Source organism: Scardinius erythrophthalmus (genome assembly GCF_964197995.2).
Source record: "Scardinius erythrophthalmus genome assembly, chromosome: 4".
Classification (NCBI taxonomy): domain Eukaryota; kingdom Metazoa; phylum Chordata; class Actinopteri; order Cypriniformes; family Leuciscidae; genus Scardinius; species Scardinius erythrophthalmus.
Window position 1 is genome coordinate 7,799,765 of NC_138224.1, and position 20,310 is coordinate 7,820,074.

A 20,310-nucleotide genomic window follows, 5' to 3' on the forward strand; every position below is an offset into this window, starting at 1 on the left:
TGGATACAATATTGCCGAAATATCAATAAGGCACCAGTAATAGTCATAAAAATAAAAGCAATATTAATATAAAGTAAAATAGAGTATAAAATAAACATTAAACAAGACATTATTTGGTCTGTCAATTCAACTTTTTGATATGGAAGAGAAGAAACAGGGTTTTATCCAATATTATTTATGCATTGCCTATGTCTTCATGCAAAATTGTCAATGAATTTGATCAAATGTCACTTCCTGTCAGTTTTGCATGGGTTGTTAAGGTCTGCATCTGTAAACAACATGTTTCATGTTTTATGTTTTATGTCAAAACACAAATGTAACAAACTCAAAATGGCTGAATTTACTGTATACAGAACAGAATCAAAATAAAGATCATATAGCAGCTAAATATTGGTATTTTTTAACAAAACAACACAAATACAGTATAAGCGGCTCTCTGAAATGTTCTCTTCTCACATAGTAAAATAATGTCAGCTCAAATCAGAATTTTATGGCCATTTATTGATACGATGCAGTCAGTTCATTAGGACAAAATAAACACTTCAGAGTAATGAATAAATGAATGAATGGATGAGGTATTTATATAGCGCTTTCAATGAACTTTGGATGTACAGTAGTACATATGAAAGCCTTTCATATGTACTACTGTACATCCAAAGTGCTTTACAGTCATATCAGGGAATCTCTCCTCAACCAGTCCCAGTGTGCAGCATCCATATACAACGACATATACTCACCACACACCAGCTAAAGGTGACGAGGAGAGAGAGAGAGAGTGATAGAGCCAATTGAGTGGATAAGGAAGCCATGATTGATAAGGACCAATGGAGGGAATAAAAAATAATAATAACCATGCTTGGGGATTATTATTTTTCAATTATTTTGCAAGAATGACTGCACATCATGCCTTACTCAATATGCATTGTCTCTCTTTCTCTTGTCTCTCTTGTCTTAGGTGACTCCGCGTCTCCATCCTAATTGGACGTATGGAAGCGCACCAGCTGATCGGTCACCTGACGACTGGTGTCTTTTGAAATACACCTGGAGGAGGAGAGAATTGAGTTGGCGTTGTTGTCTTTTGTGAATCAGTGTGTCATTGTAATTTAGCGGACTTGCTGTTAAATAATTTTGAATGTTTATTTCTTTATTTTCTTGTCGATTACTGTTTTGTTTCTTAAACCCGTCTGTTGGTTGTTTTTCTTTGTTTTTTTTTTCTGCTGAGCTGGCAAGTGTGCCGCCTTTTTTCTTTAAAAAACTTTATTGTAAATAGTGCAAGTGTGAATATTATGGTGCTTTTTCACCACAGAGGCTGAAGGGGTGCCATTTATTTTTGATTGTAAATCCTTTTCTCCGGTTTTTGGTGCAGGAGGTCAGGACAGACCGTCATTTCTTTTTCTTTATTTTCACGTTACAAGTATATTGAGTATTTGTGGGTTTAGTCTGCGGTATCGGAAGAGATTGCCTGAATTTTGAGTGGTGCCAAATAATATATCTAAAATAAAGACAAGCACACAGTATCTGTGGGTTCAGATTTTTTTATTTATGTTTTTTCCCTGACCCTTGACCAGGGTTGTAACAGCTGTATGTATTTTATATATTTAATCATATATTCATATGAATTAATATGTGTATTTTTGTAATATGTTACTATATGCTTTGAAACACTGAGCATTGAAAAACACATTAAACGTTTAATTAAGATAATAAGAAAATTTTTTCATCCAAAACACATTTATCAATATTTGCAGGGTTTTCTGCATAGTCCACATTGTGACATAAGGAATCGGGATGCTCTGAAATGACCTATGATTTTCAATCAGCCAAGAGCCCACTTCCTGTCTATTGGTTTGTTGACAGGATGTCATGTGACTTTCAAATCCGGGCCAAAACAGCTCCGCTTTATATTCTCCCAATAGACTATGTATCATGCAATAGGGCCCAGACACCTTTACACACAGAGCATTACCTTTAGACACATTTGCCCTTCCTGTCACATGGCGCAGACCAAAGAGCCAAAGCACAACCCATGACTCTTCCTGCGGTCTTTACACTTGTCACTTTTCTGTTTCATTAGAACATGTGGTGAAAGATATACATGGGCATTTTTTTTTTGTGTTCAGGTGTAATTATTCTGCAATATCAAGCTAAATATCATTTCATGCTTCTCTGATTGGATCAGTTGTAACCCACAATGCACTTTTCTTACAGATACACAGGTGCAGTGCATGGTGGCCCTTTTGGCTCGATAGTGTGACTGGCTCCTTTTAGGAACTGGATATGGAGATGGCCCAGCTGCACGACTGTTAATGTTGCTTTTCTCAGGGCATTGTGGGAAACTTGATCACTGAGTCCACTGTTAATCAGGAGGGATGTGACTCCACTCCTCTATCTTTTTCCCTTTTTCAGACTTTCTACTTTTTCTTTTTTAATTAATTTGCTCTTTTTGGCCGTCACAATGGAGGGCTAAAGTGTCATGTGATTCACCTGACCCGCAATGAAATAACATGACTCCTTTGGCTGGGGATCTTTCTGACTTCAACAACCTCAGTGACTAGGAAAATGACCAACAAATATAATTTCATTATTAAAATAATTATTCAAAATTATAACTATACAAATATATATAAATACAGCCAATTCCCTGGGGTATTTTCCTATGGAATATTACTGTCAACTGTAAAGCGCTTGTTATTCGATGGCAGGCTGACAGTATAACATGCCTGTGAATGTTTTTAATTCTGCTGTGATAAGTACTCTGGGTCAAAGGACTTTACACAGGAAGTGTTGGAATTCTTTTGGAGGCGTGTCGATGCTGACAGGCAAGGACACAGGCCTCAGATTGTGGGATATAGGGGGGTTATCCGGTAGGCCTTTTCAGCTTTTTCCTCTGTGATGAGACTCATAAATGTAACATTTATGGAACAACTGTCCAAACATTGTGTCTTTATAGTAAAATCCACCAAATGAGCCACCTGTTCATGCAATCGGTGTGATTCTGTTACCTAAGCAATGACAGCTGAGCTGACTTTTAGGGGGCTAGGATTAAAGGCATGAACCACCTATTGTTTGTACAGCAACCTAAGAAAAAAAAGTGCAAAATAAAACAAACCAAATAATTTGTCCTCTTTCCATTTGCATGCATCAATCTCAAACATCATCTTACTTAGCTCTCACTTTATTACAGTTATCCATATAAACATTGTTGATGTTAAAGTATCATGATAATATCCCTATTTGTTTTTTTTTTACATATATTAATATTACGGTAAAATTCTGCAAATGCTGATTTCTCGGGCGATTCGTACTTTTTGCTGATAAAAACATACTTTTTTTTTTTTTTTCTGCAAGTTTACATTTTGTAAACACAAGTTTACATGTTCCTCTACGTAGAGCCTTTTAACTTTTATTTTTATTTTTTTATCGTATAATCTTAAAGTTAACAAATAAGTGTTCTTTTTTTTTTTTTTGACAGCGTATCTCGTGCACGAGCTCTAATGAATGACTACGCAACATTCCCTGAGCGTGCGCCCCTCCCTGCCGCCGCTGAGCTCACGGCGCATGCGCAGAGCGCTGTCAGGGCACGGCACACACTCGCAGCGACAGTATGGCGGCGGGCTGCTGCAGGAGGGATGCTGCTGTCGCCGCTGCCTTCACAATGTGATCGGAATATCGTCTACTTGCGGAAAGACTACAGTCACCCCCGAGGCCTGTCGCCGTGATCTCGATAAGATGACCAGGCTCGCCGATTACTTCGTGGTAGTCGGCTACGATCTCGATAAGAGAGGTAAGAGAGAGAGACACAGCGAGCGATTCTTCCTCCTCCTCCTCCTTCTCCTCCTCCTCCTCCTCCTGATCTGTTAGATTGGAGTGTATTAGTCGCGGTTTATTCACGGTAAACACAGCAGAAGGCGGAGGGAGAGGGACACAGTCCCGACACAGCTGATTCCGGCCTGGGATGGGCGAGTTACTATTAGCCGCGGATGTCCCAGGCCTCTGGATCTTTACTCCCGAACTCAAAAGCCGAACCCCACCGAAGTCGCACGAAGACGAGACTGTCTATATGCCCTTTTTCGCGATTCATGATTAGAAGTTTGACCGCGGGTACTATTTTGTTGTTTTGCCAGGGTGTGACTGTTCTAACAGGGATTTATCTGCGTAACCTTTGCCACTTGTGTTTGTCATGTAACAGGCTGTTATATTGACCAGTATGCGCCTGTAGAGTTGAATAGAAATGTAAAAGTTGCACCAGTTCATTCCTAAGACATGTCAACAAACATCAATAACATGCAGCATGGCACTAAGGCTTTTGGTAGTGTCTAAACTTAATAGGTTGCCTTAGACAGCATGCTTGGGCTCCTGTGATTCACAAAATGCTGTCTTAGTTGGCAACAAACTAGGTTTTTGTTTACAAAAAAGTAGCACTGTTTTAGCCTGCATTGTTCTGCATTATTAAAGGAATAGTAGTTCCTTATAAAAGTTGAGTCTTTCTGAACTTGTATGGCAGTAAAAGTTTTGCAAAATGCAAAAGGAGACATTTAAAAGAGTGTCTTGTTTGGACTATGCCATGACAATGAATGGTGACTGAAAATGTCAAGCATCCAAAAGCAAGTAAACTCACAATAAAAGCATCTTAAATGTGTTTTTGTGGGCCATATTGCGATAAGTTATACAATAACTTTGTGTAAGGGAAAAAACACGTATAATTTCTTTTTTGCATTCTTTGACATGACATGACAAACAGTTACCAGGACGTTTAGCAAAATTTCTCCTTTTTTGTTCCACAGATTTTGAAACAACATGAGTTTTCGAAATATCTTCTTTGGGTTGCACAGAAAAAAGAAAGTCCAACATTTAAAGTATACTTATTTGAATGTGAATGAATGTAGAAAGCTTTGAGCTTTCTGTAAAATCCTCTGTCTTTAGTGAGTTTTGTTGTCGGGAGGTTGAGTGTTTTAGTTAGTGGCCTAGATTCGTGCCATATAATGGTCCCGGTGAGCATGCATAATTTACCAACCCTAATCCGAAGAAAGCAAGTTGCTGGAAACTCGCATCAAACCTTTGAAACCTTTATTTAGAGAGCTGCCTCTGTGCATGTCTTATTCCTTATTTATGAGGCACACACACACACACAAAACATGGCGAGTCCCCTTTTTAACGACAGTATCGGGGACTCGTGAGATGAATATGCATGTTAAATTGCATGATGTGTGCAGTGGTCCGCTTCAAGAAGAGTTATTTGGCACAGATAGGTCTTTGGTTTTTGTTACCCGTGAGATGCTGCTATTCGCATGTGGCCGTACACGTAGTCTGACAGGATGTTGAAAGGCTGCACGCGCTGCAGAATGTCTTCCTTTCCTGTTTCTAGCCTTCTGCTGTGTTTCAGCATCTGGTAAGCAGACCTTCACATTACAGTAAAGGTGTGTGGAGGAAAAAAAACGGAGCTCTCCTGAAGTCAGGGATTTGCTCTTTTTATGCCCATTGATATCCAAGAATAAAAACACATGAAATTTTAAAAATAACATGAAAGTACAACAGTTCATGTTCTAGCTTGCAATGCAACATAGCAGCAAACTAAATCAGTCTGAATGGCCCGGATTGAGCTGTCCTATGGGCAGACCTGTGACGTTATAAAGCTGTGCTGTTGTGGTTTGACATCACATTTGTGAGATTTGTGAGGAATCGGCGGGTGAAAGTGTTTCTACATGTTTGATATCTGTCTCACAAGTTTTTTTTTTTTTTTTTTTAAATATGCAAAATAATGTCTAGCAGTTAGCAGACATGCTCTGCCATGTTGAGCCTTGGTGCTTGGTGCTCATGAGGGAAATTTGAGCTTGAATCTCACTTGCAACGTCTCCTGAATCCTGTTTCTTCTTTTTCCTGACAATTTCCTGTCTTTTGTTTGTTGTACCCATATACAAAGTAGGCTTACATGGATTGTTCACCCAAAAATTACTCCCAACATACTTTATGACAGTTTCTTCTGCAGAACCCAAAGGAAGAATTGTTTTAGAAAAAAAGTGTTTTTGTTTTGGTCCATGCAATTAAAGTCAATGGGGTCCAAAACAACCCTATTGGACCCCATTGACTTACATTGTATTCAAATGGTTTTGAAACAATTTGGAAAAAAAAAAAGACAGAATAAAATTTTTTGACAAAACTGTATATTTCAAAATATCCTCTTTGGGTTCCACAGAAAAAAATTTAATTTTTGACCAAATTCTGTGATTCTTAATCTTGTGATAAGTTGTCTGGATTTAGTTTTAATGGTTTAATTACGTTGTAATAATCAATGATTTAAGAATCAATTCTTTGAAATGTCCCCCCCCCCCATAAATTCTGTGTTGTGTATTTACATTTTTCTGGCAATCAAATGAACGCATAAAATATTAATTTATTTGATCTTTTAATCATGTGAAATTAAACAAACTTTTTTTTGTGTGTGCACAACCGTTCTGCACAACAGATCTTTACTGTTAAAATTAAAACATGGAAAAAAATTGTGATTATAAGTTTAAATAATAATTATTACTATTATTATTAGTGTTAGTTTTATTATTGAGACGTGGCTAAATTCTACTGTACAACAGTAATACATTTTTGTCATAATTTCTTTAGGTTAAAGTTAAACCAAACTTTTACTTTGACGGGTTGCCGTGTAGAGCTTGATATGACGATAGTTTTTTCTCAAATGAACGGTAAAATGCTGATGAAGTTCATGTATTCATGTCCTCATATAGTGAGACGGCAGAGGCTGAAATGCTTCGTCACGCATGCTTCAGTGTGTAGGCCTATGTAGTAAATGAAACCGTGCATCTGCGCCATTCATTCACACAGAGACACTCAGAGCATGCAGGATTCAGATTTAAATAGTCTTTTTGCAGTTTAATATTCACAGACATTAGTCTATATCGTGATTTGATCTAACTGTACTGACCTACTTTTGATTTATTCATCCAAGACTTGACAAATTCTGTGAAATTCCACGTTATACAGTAAATTCCGTTTTTATGACTGGATTCCACGATTCCACGGAAATCATAGGGCCCTAAGAGAGTCATACAGGTTTGGAACGACCCCATAATTTTACGTTCACTCAAGAAGTTTGGAGTGACCTATCCCTTTAAGTCCTGTTATATTAATGTCTCTGAGAGGTGTCACATCTCTGAAAACATGTAGTAAATGTGAGCCTGGACGTGTTTCAAAGGATTTTTCTGAAGTGCTGTTGAAGTGGTGCCTACTTAACACCCAGAGGGCTGGCGCTCTTAAATGAGATAACCTCGCTCAGTGTTTTGTTTACCAGTGCAGAACACGTCCTGACCCAGGGGGCATGTTCCTGTCTCGGGCCCTTTGCCTTAGTCTCCGTCAGTCACATAGCCCACAAATCACCATTCTTGAGCCAGAATGACTGCATCAGTGGAGGGCAGTGATCTGTCAGGGTGGAGTCGCCCAGCGTCTGTTGTGAAACTGCGCAATGCCACTTGTCCGCTTGATTTCCAGGCCCTGCGAGGAGATCGGCGCTGAATAGGATTCTCTGGACGAGGGGCTTTCTGTTTAAAAAACAGGAAATGGGAGTTGAGGCTCTTGGGAGAAGACATGATTGAATGAGAATCCAGATTGTGTGAGAGTGAGAAAATGGAGGTCTAGAGTTTGGGGTGTGCTTCACTAAAAGTGGACATCCATGGAAATGTCTTTTGGGGTTCAGAGTACAGCCCCCCCCCCCATTCTTTCTCGCAGCCCTCTTTCTCTTGCTCTCTCTCGGTTTTTCTTGGGAGGAGCCCGGCTGAAAACAGAGAGGCCCTAAACAAAAGAGGAGAGCGTTTGTTCTGTTGCACACTCATTGTGAGAGTTGTCTCTGCCAGTCTGTTTTCCTGTTTAACCCTCGCATGCCGTTGAGAATGTATGTTAAAAAGATTGTCTGGAGTATGATGAGCTACATTATTAACTCATAACCAGTCATCTAAAATAAAACTAGCCTAGATTCTTACAAAAATGTGCTTGTAAAACTTGCTGCCTCAAGCAAGGGGGTTTTGAGTGGATGTCCAGTAATCTGGTTCTTTAATCAAAACACTCATCACAACTAGTTCATTACGATTCCAGGACGAATGACTCGCTTCAATTGAGCAAATTAAGTTCATACTTAAATCAGTGTTGTTGCTAACTGACTGTTCATATGACAATATTTAGTTAAAGACTTTAGTCTTTAGGGTGTTATAATTGGTTGCCAGGGTTGCCAATTAAAAACATACAGCACAACCAGTTTAGTATGATACTTTTTAGTGAATAAAACACATTTTTAATGGCAAACTACAGGAATTTTAATAAATTATTTATCCATGCACATCATTATTTTTTAAATCATGTGCCCTTGTAATCTTTAATCAACATACCTTCCCCTCTTGCAGCGACATCCCTCTCTTCTCTGATGACATGTTTACTGGCGTGAGGGCGGGACAACCTGTCACTCACATGAGATCGACCAATAGCAATCCATCTAACCATCCAATCATTTCCCAATGGACAAAATCATGCCCCGCCCTCCATTTTTTTCTTGTCCGAGAAGCCATTTCATTCAGATATGTCACAACAGGGAAGAAAATACTTCCGTTTCATGCCGACTTGAAGATAAATCGAAGCAGAATTGTTCAATTCCCATTTCATCAGTCCAAATAGTAACATGCCAAATTGTGAAACTTAAAAAAAAAAGTTGGTGGCTTACCAACAGTGGCCCACCTTTAACAGATCTGCTCTCTGCCTTAGACAAACGCTCTGACCCAGCCGGACGTCTAGAAATATTCACCAGTAGAGTACAGAACAGATTCTTATTCATGAGGAAGAAAAAGGCCGAAGGGGGCCATGGCGTGACACGCTGGCCGCTCTGTGTTACCATGACTCCCCAATTCTGGTCATCTGGCTCGACTATAAACGGTTCTGTGCCGAGAAAAGGGTGGCTGGGTCCGTGGATACAGAAGCCCGGTCCCCATGCCTGCAGCGTATGGCCGCGAAGCTCTGATGGCCAGCTGGTGGATGAATACTTCTCATTCATGTGGCAGCCGAGGGGCTAGAGGGCAATGGAGATTGCCCTCATTCTGAGAGACAGGGGGGCTCAACACACACACAGACACGCACATTTTCAATCTCTTTTTGTCTTTAAAATGGTTTGCACTGTAGGAATTAGGATTGTATGCATATGTACAGTTAACACACTGTGAGGACAACCTCAAGTAAATACATTTGAAACTCCTAGACGTTAAGTTTCATTATGAATGTGGTGGACTCACATGATATTACCAAAGCGTGTGTGATGGAAATGTCACGTGCCTCAGTGGGCCTTTACTGCATTGTCATCTTATATTCGTTGATTTTTATGCCTTATGAGTTGGCCAACGTAGAATGTGTCGAAATTGTGAGAGTGACTTCGTATTGGAAGCATTATTTAGGTTAAAACGGAAGTAAGTTTTTTTTTAACTTTGTAAAGTGTCACTAAAGACATTTCAAATAAATAATTTTCTTTTGAACTTTCTATTCATCAAAGTATCAGTTTCCACAAAAATGTTAAGAAGCACAACTGTTTTCAACATAATAAATATTTCTTGAGCAGCAAATCAGCACATTAGAATGATTTCTGAAGGGTCATGTGACACTGAAGACTTGAGGAAGGATGCTGAAAATCTAGCTCACACACAACATCATTAGGTCTAGTGATGGAATGCCTCGATAAGCAGTGACTAGTTAATAGCTGTTCGTATGCTTCATATCCAGAGGTCTTGTGGGTCAATGAGCACTCTCTACTGGAGGGACGCGGAGGTCAGGGCGGGAAGGGGGAGTGTGCTCTCCATGGCCGCAAACCTTTCATGGTCTTCCCTGGTATTTTGGGAATGCGGCCCTCTCCTCCTCCCAAACCCCTCGGGTGGAGACTGAAAATCTTATTCTTCACATGCCTATGGGGTTGCGGGAAGTAATTCTTCTAAATCCTTTTTTTTCCCCTCATTGCTGACCCACTGGATTATATGTAGGGGTCTTTAGCATTGTGGCTGTTGGGATTCAGACACGGAGGAGTGAATTATAGTCTGGCGTCCCACTCTTTCTGTCTTAATCTTGGTTTCAGCTGCAGCCCACCCATTGGTTGAGAGTGCAGTGAAGCTGATTGGTCCATAGGTGAAAAATAAAAGCATTTGCAGAGAAAACGGAGCGGATTGGTTGGCTTGCTCTGATGTGGTTAGCAGGATTTTCAGGGTCTCTTTTGGAGGGGGTTTCCCTTCTTCAGAGGTCGTTTTGGTGCATCAATTTACAGGCTATTGTAAAAACGTTTAATTCGTTCATTCAAAAAGAAAACTGATGACAAAAATATTAATAATTATTATTCATAATAATATTTTAGTTTTTTTTAAATATTGTTTTAATAATAAAAAATTATAAATACATGTACTAATAATAAATAAATATTAAGAATAAATGCAAAATTCTTTTTTTTTGGGGGGGGGGGGGGGGGTTCAATATTGTAGTTATTTTTCCCCTTTGTGTTTGATTTGAACCGCTTGCTTTACTCACATCAGCGAGGGTTAAACTATAATTATTGCAGTTCGATTTAAACCATTATGTTGCAGTTTCTTATAAAGTCCACTGTTTTATTTGCTTGCCGAAGTCAGTTTCTCCAAACCAGTCAGCTGTTATTTTTTTGCCATTATTACACATTTCTGAGTCATCTAACATAGACATGAATCATTTATACTGCAAGAGAGGCCGTCATCTTTTGAGAGTTGGGTTAAAAGCATGAGAAGCTTTAAGCCTCACATTTAGAGGCAATGACAAAAAAACGTGCAATATAATGTCACAATGTCAATACAAAAAAAAAAGACAGTTTAATCTGTGTTTCTGTCGATATCATCTGTGACTGCTGTGAGTTAAAAATGCCATATTTACAATGGGGCGAGATGTCTCAAAGCAGAAATGTAAAGCTACGTGTTCAAGACGAGTTGAAAAATTCTATGTAAATTTGCGTTGTCACACTAGTCTCGATTTAGGATGTTCCGGTATAATGTTTTGTGGCTAAACTTTTGAAACAGTGTGTGTGTTATGCAATACTTTGCCTTATTGACTTTTATTCAGTTTAATTTTTTCTTTTTAACAAACTGACTGGCAAGTTAAAATTGCTTCCTGTCCCAATTGACAGCATGCCATAGATGCTTTCTCACAGAATGTTTGCTATGTGTTGTTGCCTTGTGGGAGGATAGTGAGACGTCAAACGTCCGCTCTTAAATGCTATAACTGTTGGTGATTTTTCTTTGTGTATTCCCTGAGTTCCTAGTGCTAATCTCTTTACTCTATCTAAACACCAGTCACACAGCCTCATTTCTTCTGGCTGCCTCTTTCATGGCCCTTGCCGGAGGAAGACTGACAAACCTGATGCTAATTTCACTACTACTTTCCATATGATTTCCAAACCTTGTCGGAAGGCTTGGAATTTCTGCTGAGGTGGAATGCCTATCCAATAGCGTCAGCATTATGTAAGCAAAAGGAGTCCAAGTGCGTTCTTTTAGTTTGCTTTTCGCATTTCACGCAGGATAGCAGTCACACACTGAGCTTTAGTCCTTTGCAATGTTTATTTATTGATCAACTAGGTAACAAGGTACCTAAAATGATGTAGCTGCTTATCTCTTAGTATTTTAGCCAGAGGTTATTTAAATATATTAAAGTGTGTGAGAGAGAAGGGGTGTCTGTGTTTATCTAGTGTCCTGAAAGAGATTAGTTGTAGTACGTGTGCGTATCCTTGTTAGGGCTTGGCTAATAGAAGTTCTGTATATTTGTTAGCATTTGATGATATTGAAAATATTGTTTATTTAAAAGGTATTTCTTTATTTATCTATCATTTTGGCCAAATAGCTGTTGTTGTGAAATACATGTGAAATACTTAAGGTAAAACGCAGTAAAAACCTTGTTAAAAATAATATATAATAATAATAATAATAATAATATAAATTTCCAAGTAAAAATGTATAAATGTATAAATATAATTTTCATTTATATGCAGAATAAAACAACAAAAAGAAGTATTTACTGACACATTTTTGTTGTTGTTGCTAGAACAACTTAAAAAAGGCCATATTTCCGTGAATAAGTTTGATTATTGAATCCGAGTTTTGAATCAGCTTATAGAAAATAATCTTTTGTACTGATTCAAACTTCTTAATGCTCTCATACTTGTCTGAAACATGACAATGAGGGAGGGCACGGAAGCAGTCTAATATATTATGGCCTTTTGGAAACTTAACGGCCAAATAAAAAGCTCATTAAAATCATTGCAATGTTTCTCGCCCAGTCCTAATCCTTGTTAATGTAGCACTTAAGGCCTCTGTGTCAGTGTGTGTAAGAGTTTATCCGTAATCTAAATAAAACTCGATTTATGTCTCATGCTGTGACAGTAGTTTGTCTTAGAAGCCCATAAGCTCTTTAAGATGTTTTGGAAAGGCCAGTACTTGTCCACTGAAAACCAAAGAGCCCGACCTAAAATATCTAAAACCGCAGGTTTTTGCATAGAATATAGACAAGAGACAGACACAGCTTCACATATCGCTGACGTCATTGTGGCTGAGCAAACAAATCTAAATTGTTGGGGTTCATAAAATTTGCGATATGTGATTTTTTTTTGAGCGACACCAAAAGCCACGTATTTTTAGAAGTAATGAGGTGGTGTTTTGTTGTAAAAACTAGTGCTCTCTCTAAAAAAAAGTGTGGAAATCGTCTTGAAGCTCGAGTATTTCCTCTATTGAAAAAGCAGCCAGGGCTGAATGCGGTTGTGGGACGGGTGGTTGCTGGCGTGCAGGAAGGATGTGAGTTTGTTGAAGAGCTTTTCTGCACAGAAAGAAAACTGCGCTCACAGTATCCCCGAGCAACAGCAGATTTTTGGCAGATGCAATTCTCTCAGTGCAAGTCCACCCAGAATGACCAAGGCCAAGAGTTTGGGTCTGAATTTGTACAAGTGCATTGAGCCATTTACTCACTAGCAGTGAATTTTGCATCAGAAATAGCATTTGTGTTTATTAGGGATGCAACAATATAAAAAATCTGGCTGATGTGAACAAGCCAGTAATTATTTTCGTTTGGCCGATAACTAGAATTAATGTTCTACGATTTTGTCTAAATATATAAAAAATAAAACATTTTTTTAATATAAACAAATTGCAGTCATAAGTGTAGAAATAGGAGAAACGTTCATGCACAATTAAATATCCAAATTCAATTTAAAGAGTCTTGTTTTGATTTTCACACAATTATTATCTAACTTGCACTACCATTCAAAAGTTTGGCTCAAGTACAATTTTTTTCTTAAAGGGCACCTATTTTGCCCCTTTTCACAACATGTAAAATACGTCTCTGATGTCCCCAGAGTGTGTATGTGAAATTTGAGCTCAAAATACCCAACAGATGTTTAAATTCTCACTTTTTGGGGCTCTGAAAAACAAGCCGTTTTAGTGTGTGTCCCTTTAAATGCAAATGAGCTGCTGCTCTCGGCACAGGGGGCGGAGCCTCACGAGCTCTCGCTTCAGTGTCGGGACAATCTCTCACGGAATGTTAATATTAAAACAGAAACTCTCAGTAGCGGTGTTCATTTCGACCCAGAGTCGGGATAATAATGCCCACAGATCCAGAGAATATATGCTGTATGGTGATAGAACAGGTATAGTTCAGTTTAATTACGGATAACATATTTGTCATCTGCTTTTATCCACTAAGCCTGCTGTAGCGGACACCGTCCGAATGATGGCAAAAAATATACTGATGAGTTCAATGAGGTTTATTGTACATCACACAAAAGATGAAGCGTTAGTTTTACTCCAGAAAATCACTGTAAGAGCTGAATAAACACATCAGAAGTGCACATTAAAGTCTTATCCATAAACTCTCTCTCCCTTTCATTATCAACTTACACAGCGAATTACACAAAACACTTGTTACAACTAACAGTAAACAAATACACACCTTTTCAGGGGGTGCTTAATAAACTGGTAAACTTTATATCCGTGAAACGACTTGATGAGCTGTCATAAAGTTCGCACTCTCACTTTCATTTCTACCGTGATCAGTAACATTAGGCCTGACGCTCCGGAGACTGTAAGCTGGATCACGAACAGCTGGTACAGATCCATCCTCGAGTAACAACGAGAGTAAATGAAGACTGCTATGTTCATTCTTACTTCTTGCATCTTATAACAAAACACCTCAATTGCTGCTCAGGTGTCGAAACAATGGCGGACTCATACGCAAATCAACGTATTATAATGATTTCTGAAGGATCATGTGACACTGAAGACTGGAGTACCACCACAGGAATAAATGACATTTTCAAGTATAGTAAAATAGAAAACAGTTATTAAATATCACTGTTTTTCTTTATATTTATTAAAATAAATGCAGCCTTAAGTGAGCAAAAGAGTCTTCTGTCAAAAAACCCAAATATTTGAACGTTAGTGGATGATAAAATGCATATACGTTGCAGTTCAAATGTCATGGATTTGACAGGTTATACTGCTTAAACTCATATCCTTCTTTATTCATGTTTAGTCTCCTTTTATTACTTATATTGAGTGTTTAGACCCACGACCCATTTTGGGTCACCACCCACCAGTCGAGAACCGCTCGTATAGATGTTGGTTGACAACTTCCTGTGTCTGCCCACCTAGCCTGTGCTGTACTCCCTGACATGCTTAACTGCGGCCTCTCCGGTCCTTGCTGCCATGGTGACAGAACTGTTTTGACAACGTGGGCCGCAGGCCAAAGGAGCAGGCTGCGGTTTTCTAGGTTTTGATACAGTGCCAAATCTTTCTCGAGAATCCATGTTGAACTCTTAAACAGACCGGTTTTAAGATTAGACTTATTCATTCTAGAAAAATTGCCAGGTGACGGCAAGACATTCTTTTCGCATTTGAGAGCTTTTATAATGCAACCCAGTCTTTCACTTTGCAAGCCTACATACTTGTTTTTGCAGCCCCACCCACATGCGCTAACACACGGTCGCAAACACACTGCTTGTCTTACACAAGCGTGATAGTGAATTCCTGTGGTGCGCAGTTGCTTCAGAATGAGATGTCTGCATGTTAAGGACGTATTACTCATGGCCTAACCGCACATGCTTTAGTTGTAATCCCTCTGATTGATACATGAGTGCCAGTGCCATATTGGTGGCATATATTAGAGGTCTGCTACCCGACCCGGGACTCACGGGTTTCAGGTCGGGTTTGGGTTTATGTTTAATGAATAGCCTCTGGTTCGGGTTTGTAACTTAGAAACACTATATAGGCTATAGGCTACATAGGCTATATCTAGTTTGCGTGCCGTTTGCTTGCTGTGTTGTGATCGTAATTATATGAGCACGCGAGAGAGAGAGTACGTGCGCAGTTTCAGCCGTCCTCCTATGATTGCGGTGTTGTGACCGAAATAGTGCGCGCGGGTGCACATGCACAAAACAGTTTTGTAAAATTAGCCTATATATTAATCATTTTTATGTTATCATATCGTTTTACAAAACTGTTTTGCTCATGTGCTCCCGCGCGTGCTATTTCGGTCACAACACCAATCAGAGAAGGCGCTGAAACAATCAACTCTCGTTGCTGTTCTCTTCCTTCATAACTCGTACTGAGAAGGATATATTTGTGTAAATAGTTGTGCAACTGCGCGAACTTTGTTTTAAAGTTTAATGTTTGAGTTCCAGGGGAATTTGTGACTGTTTCACCTGTTCAACCACATAAAAATTTCGTAATTAGTAAGTCCGTGCTTTTTCTCTCTTTTTTTTTTCTTGTGTGCTGACTGATGAGAGGGTCGCTGTGCCTTGGTGAAACGGTGTTTGTACATGTACCTATTTTTTGAATTATAGTTGCAAGCAATCATAAAATACAGCATATTGAAAAAAAAAAAGGTATTTACTGTGAAAAACGGACCTCTGGTTCGGATCGGGCTCGGGCTTAAAATATAACCGCAATGTTCGGGTCGGATCGGGTTAAATGATTTCTGGTACAGGCCGGGTTTGGGCTTAAAGGGATACTTCACCTCTGGAAAGATGAATGTGTATTTAAAATAGGTCATTTATGTAGAATTATTATTTTTGAATTTGGAGCTTTCTAGACTAAGAAAAGCCAGAAAATGTGTTGTATGTGGATGAAAGACAACAACTCCCAGAATACACTTGCTTCGCTGCCCTAGGAGGCCACTCCCAAGCCACGCCTACCGGTAAGAGAGGGCAGTTGAAAACAACAAAGCTAAGCTACTAGCGAGTCTCCGTGATGAGTTTGCCCTGGATTTCGAGATCGCCCAAAATGTCCGGGATTCGGCTTTTGCGTTCTACAGTCGCCATTTATCATGTTTACTGTGGCGAGCAGGACGAGGCTGAGGGGTGCGGGAGAACGGCGCGAGGCCGGTGGCGTCATTACTGAGACGCACCGGTCTCGCATCTCTCACGGAGGAGCGGAAATTTTCTTAGCAATGTTAAAACGCACATCAACCGATCACTTGTTTAGCGTTCATGTAAACACTACGTTCAGATTCACCAATCGGAATGAATTCAGCTAGATTGAAACAAAAAACAATGAATGGCAACCGCAGAAAGCAAAAGCCGAATCCCAGACATTTCGGACGATCTCGACGGCTGGACATGTCCGGGAAAAAGAGGATGGCATTGGAAATCAAACGCCCTGGCACTGATCTTTGATAGGTCTGTTAGCGCATTAGGTCCAACCCCCTATGGGCGGGTTTGAAAGGGCGGGAACTAGTGCTTGTAGTCTCAACAGAAATCCGCCCCTCTTACACTTCCTCCGACAATGATGCAAAATGATGATTTTTGCGTCATTGTGGGAGGAAGTATAAGAGGTAAATATGGATTTCTCCCCTCTCAGGGGAAAATGAGAGAGTGTTGCACGACCATTCAATAGTATGACTGGGTTTCTAACAATGCAAAGCTTAATGCAAATGGGTGGAGTGTTCCTTTAAGTTTAAAGCCTGTCCAGACCTCTAGCATACATACATCAGTTTCCTCATTGAATAAACTGATGGAATCATGTGATTTCTGTCCCGTAGTAACTGTTGTAGTGTGTCACCTGCCTTTGGTTTCACTTCACCTGCTTCGGTCTGACCAGCAGGACGATATGACTTTCGCGTGGCGTCTCTCTCAGATCCTTCATAAAGGAGCGGGTGAAATCTCCCTATTAATAACCAGACACTATTGTGAGTCATGGTAAAGCAGAAGTGCTTTGTAATGTGATCATTCATGGTTTATGGAGGCCTTGTCAACCTTACTCCAAAAAAGATCTTTGCAAAGTTTTGCACATATATCTGCATGTTTTCATAATTGGATAAATGAGATTTGAAAGCTCTGTAGTTGTCAGGGTCATAGTTTGCATAGTCCAGACCCATTGATTTGTTTGAACTCTCACCTATAAACAGATTTTAGCGGATTTAAGTTCTTTCAAGGCCATATTAAATGGTGTGTTGTGGTTAAAGCTCATGGCCGGATTGATTCACGCAAAACAGGAGCCCCTGAGTGATGTACTTAACCCCAGGTTGCTCCAGAGGGATTGACCCTGTATTAAGTTCACAGTGCTATTCTGTTGCGATAATCACGTGAACGTTGCAGAAACATCCCAACGGTTATCATCGTTGTGTGCCAATAAAAAATAATCAAAGGCACATTTAGCTTTAGGATCACATAAACCTGAGCATTGCCTTCCATCTAAACAAGCAGGCCTTGTCTGGGAAAGATTAATCGAAGTCTCATATGTCCAGATCCGTCTTGTGTGCACATTCCCCATGTCCACTTACCATACGACCCCATTCATGAGTCGAAATCTCAGGTGCAAGGTTTTTGGTAGTCTGGTCCCACAAACAATGTGTATTGCATTGACAGACCATTGAGAAACCTTGCACGACCTCACTGACCCCATTTTTCCTATCGGATTTCTGAAGGTTCTCAGACTTGCATTGACTTTGGCTGGCTGTGGATTTGTTCTCAACTCACTTGTATTGATTCCAAGCTTTTTGTTTTGTCCCTGGAGTCCAAAAATGAGGTCAGAATTCTCCTCCGATTTGTCCAAAGCCTTGTGTGCAATGTTCCTACTTGTGCACTTATGCAAAATCTTGAGTTTAAATGTGATAAATGCATGTGCATAACGTCTTTAACTTCTGTTTAGGTCTTTCGCAGCGTTCCCCTCGGGAATATTCTTGAGAAAAACGCAGGCCTCGTTTGCCGACTCAGCTGTTATCTGGGAGCACCAGAGTTCTGGAATCGGAATGCTGGAATTCGGCATGAGTGAATTAATGTTGCAAGAACAGTGCCTGTTTGTGCTTGGACGTCTCTTTTACTCCTTCACTCATCTAGTCACTTTCACTCTCATTCTAAGATAGCGGAAAAGCAGGAGGGGTGGGAATGAAAGCGAGTTTTAGATTTCCCAACAACACGTTGGAGGCCTCAAATATCAGTTTGATGTTGGCACGCTGTTTCTGGCTCAGATTCCTTCCCTGGTTGCATGTCTTTTTTTTTTTGGTAAGAGAAAACGAAGCTAATCCTGAGTCTGCACTCTTACCCTGGGGCACTAACATGTCAGCTCACTAAATGGGGGTAGAGTGTAGAGTGACTGCCTAGGGGGCCTTGGCAGCAGGCCAGAGTTGTATATGAATATCACCTGAAGTTGGTGCATTTGCTTTGCAAATCTTTGCTTAATCTTTATCCGCCCCAATCCCTGGAGAGATAAGGGAGAACTCAAGGCAAGTGCCATCCAAAGATCATTTTCACAACAGGCTAAATTTGGCAGCGTACAGTGTTGTGAATAGGCTCTATTGTGGTGCCTGTATTTTGGACACACTCCAGATAGACTCCAGGTATTATTTTGCCCTGTATCCACTCCAGTAGAATTGCATCTCTTTCTGCCGTAGGATACAGTCTTTCCTTTTTAAACTGTATCAAAAAGTGTTTTCATTACCCTGTCGGTCATTTTGTCTATATTGTGAGGAAATAAATGAAAGATCCTGGAAAACCTGAAAGTATCCTTCTTTTCTTTCTTCCTAATATTAATTCTTCCTTCCTTCCTTCCTTCCTTCCTTCCTTCCTTCCTTCCTTCCTTCCTTCCTTCCTTCCTTCCTTCCTTCCTTCCTTCCTTCCTTCCTAATATTAATCCTTCCTTCATAATATTAATCCTTCCTTCCTAATATTAATCCTTCCTTCCTTCCTTCCTTCCTAATATTAATCCTTCCTTCCTTCCCTCCTAATATTAATCCTTCCTTCCTTCCTAATATTAATCTTTCCTTCCTTCCTTCCTTCCTTCCTTCCTAATATTAATACTTCCTTCCTTCCTTCCTTCCTTCCTTCCTTCCTTCCTAATATTAATGCTTCCTTCCTTCCTTCCTTCCTTCCTTCCTTCCTTCCTTCCTTCCTTCCTTCCTTCCTTCCTTCCTTCCTTCCTTCCTTCCTTCCTTCCTAATATTAATGCTTCCTTCCTTCCTTCCTTCCCTCCTTCCTTCCTTCCCTCCTTCCTTCCTTCCTTCCCTCCTTCCTTCCTTCCTTCCTTCCTAATATTAATCCTTCCTTCCTTCCACACGTTTATGGAAAAGTAGTAGAAATTACTAGAAATAAAACTTTAAAAACTAATGAATTTCTATATTCAGCTTTCTTTATTATTTCTTCAGCTAGGAATTCCTCTTTGTGATCTCTAAAATATCTATAAAATGAAAATTCATGAAAAAAGTATGTAATTCATTCATATGTAAGAACTGTATTTTAAAAAAAAATATTACTATAGCAATAATATTACCATGATTCAGTCTCTCTGGTGAGTCATCTGCATCATTTGCAAGATTAGAGTGTCTGAGTTTCTGTCGATATTTGTTGTCTAACCTTTTAATGGCTAGTAGGTTGGCTTCTTTGATTAGGGAGCGGTTAAAGTCTTATTCCAACTCCAGACTTGTTTAATGAGCTACACGTGCCAATTTTTAGTTAATTTCCCACAATGCCTCATAGTTTATGACTCATCTGGCTCGCTCTCGAGTAAATATAACACTCTTCATAAGGCCGAGCTGAGGTAAGGAGGAGGGCGTAGCCGTTTACACCTCTGTTTATTATAGCGCCATCAACCACGTGCACCTTATCACTCACTCAACTATAGTCAGTCGCCTTTTTATACGTGCAAGTTTGCACACACACGAGGGTTGCACACACCGTGCGGCTTCACCTCTCTGGTTTTGTGTTCATGAGCTTAACAGTTCCCTTTTTAAAGGGATTTAAAAAAAAGTATTATTTTTAAACTGTTTAGGTTATTAAAATGGTTAACAAAC

At 39.6% G+C, this 20,310-nt stretch overlaps 1 protein-coding gene across 7 annotated transcripts in view; it reads left to right on the forward strand.

Annotated features, from left to right (window-relative positions):
• The first annotated feature begins 3,562 nt into the window (after positions 1 to 3,562).
• The window catches only part of sbf1 (SET binding factor 1), a 54,818-nt gene continuing 38,070 nt past the window's right edge, over positions 3,563 to 20,310 (forward strand). For 5 of the 7 annotated variants that reach the window (XM_081363651.1, XM_081363656.1, XM_081363654.1 and 2 more), the window contains exon 1: positions 3,587 to 3,784. In XM_081363651.1, coding sequence (XP_081219777.1) covers positions 3,730 to 3,784 — 55 coding nt within the window. In that variant the 5' untranslated portion in view covers positions 3,587 to 3,729. Of the gene's footprint in view, positions 3,785 to 20,310 lie in introns of all 7 variants that reach the window. The other 2 variants (XM_081363653.1, XM_081363657.1) reach the window with 2 other exon arrangements.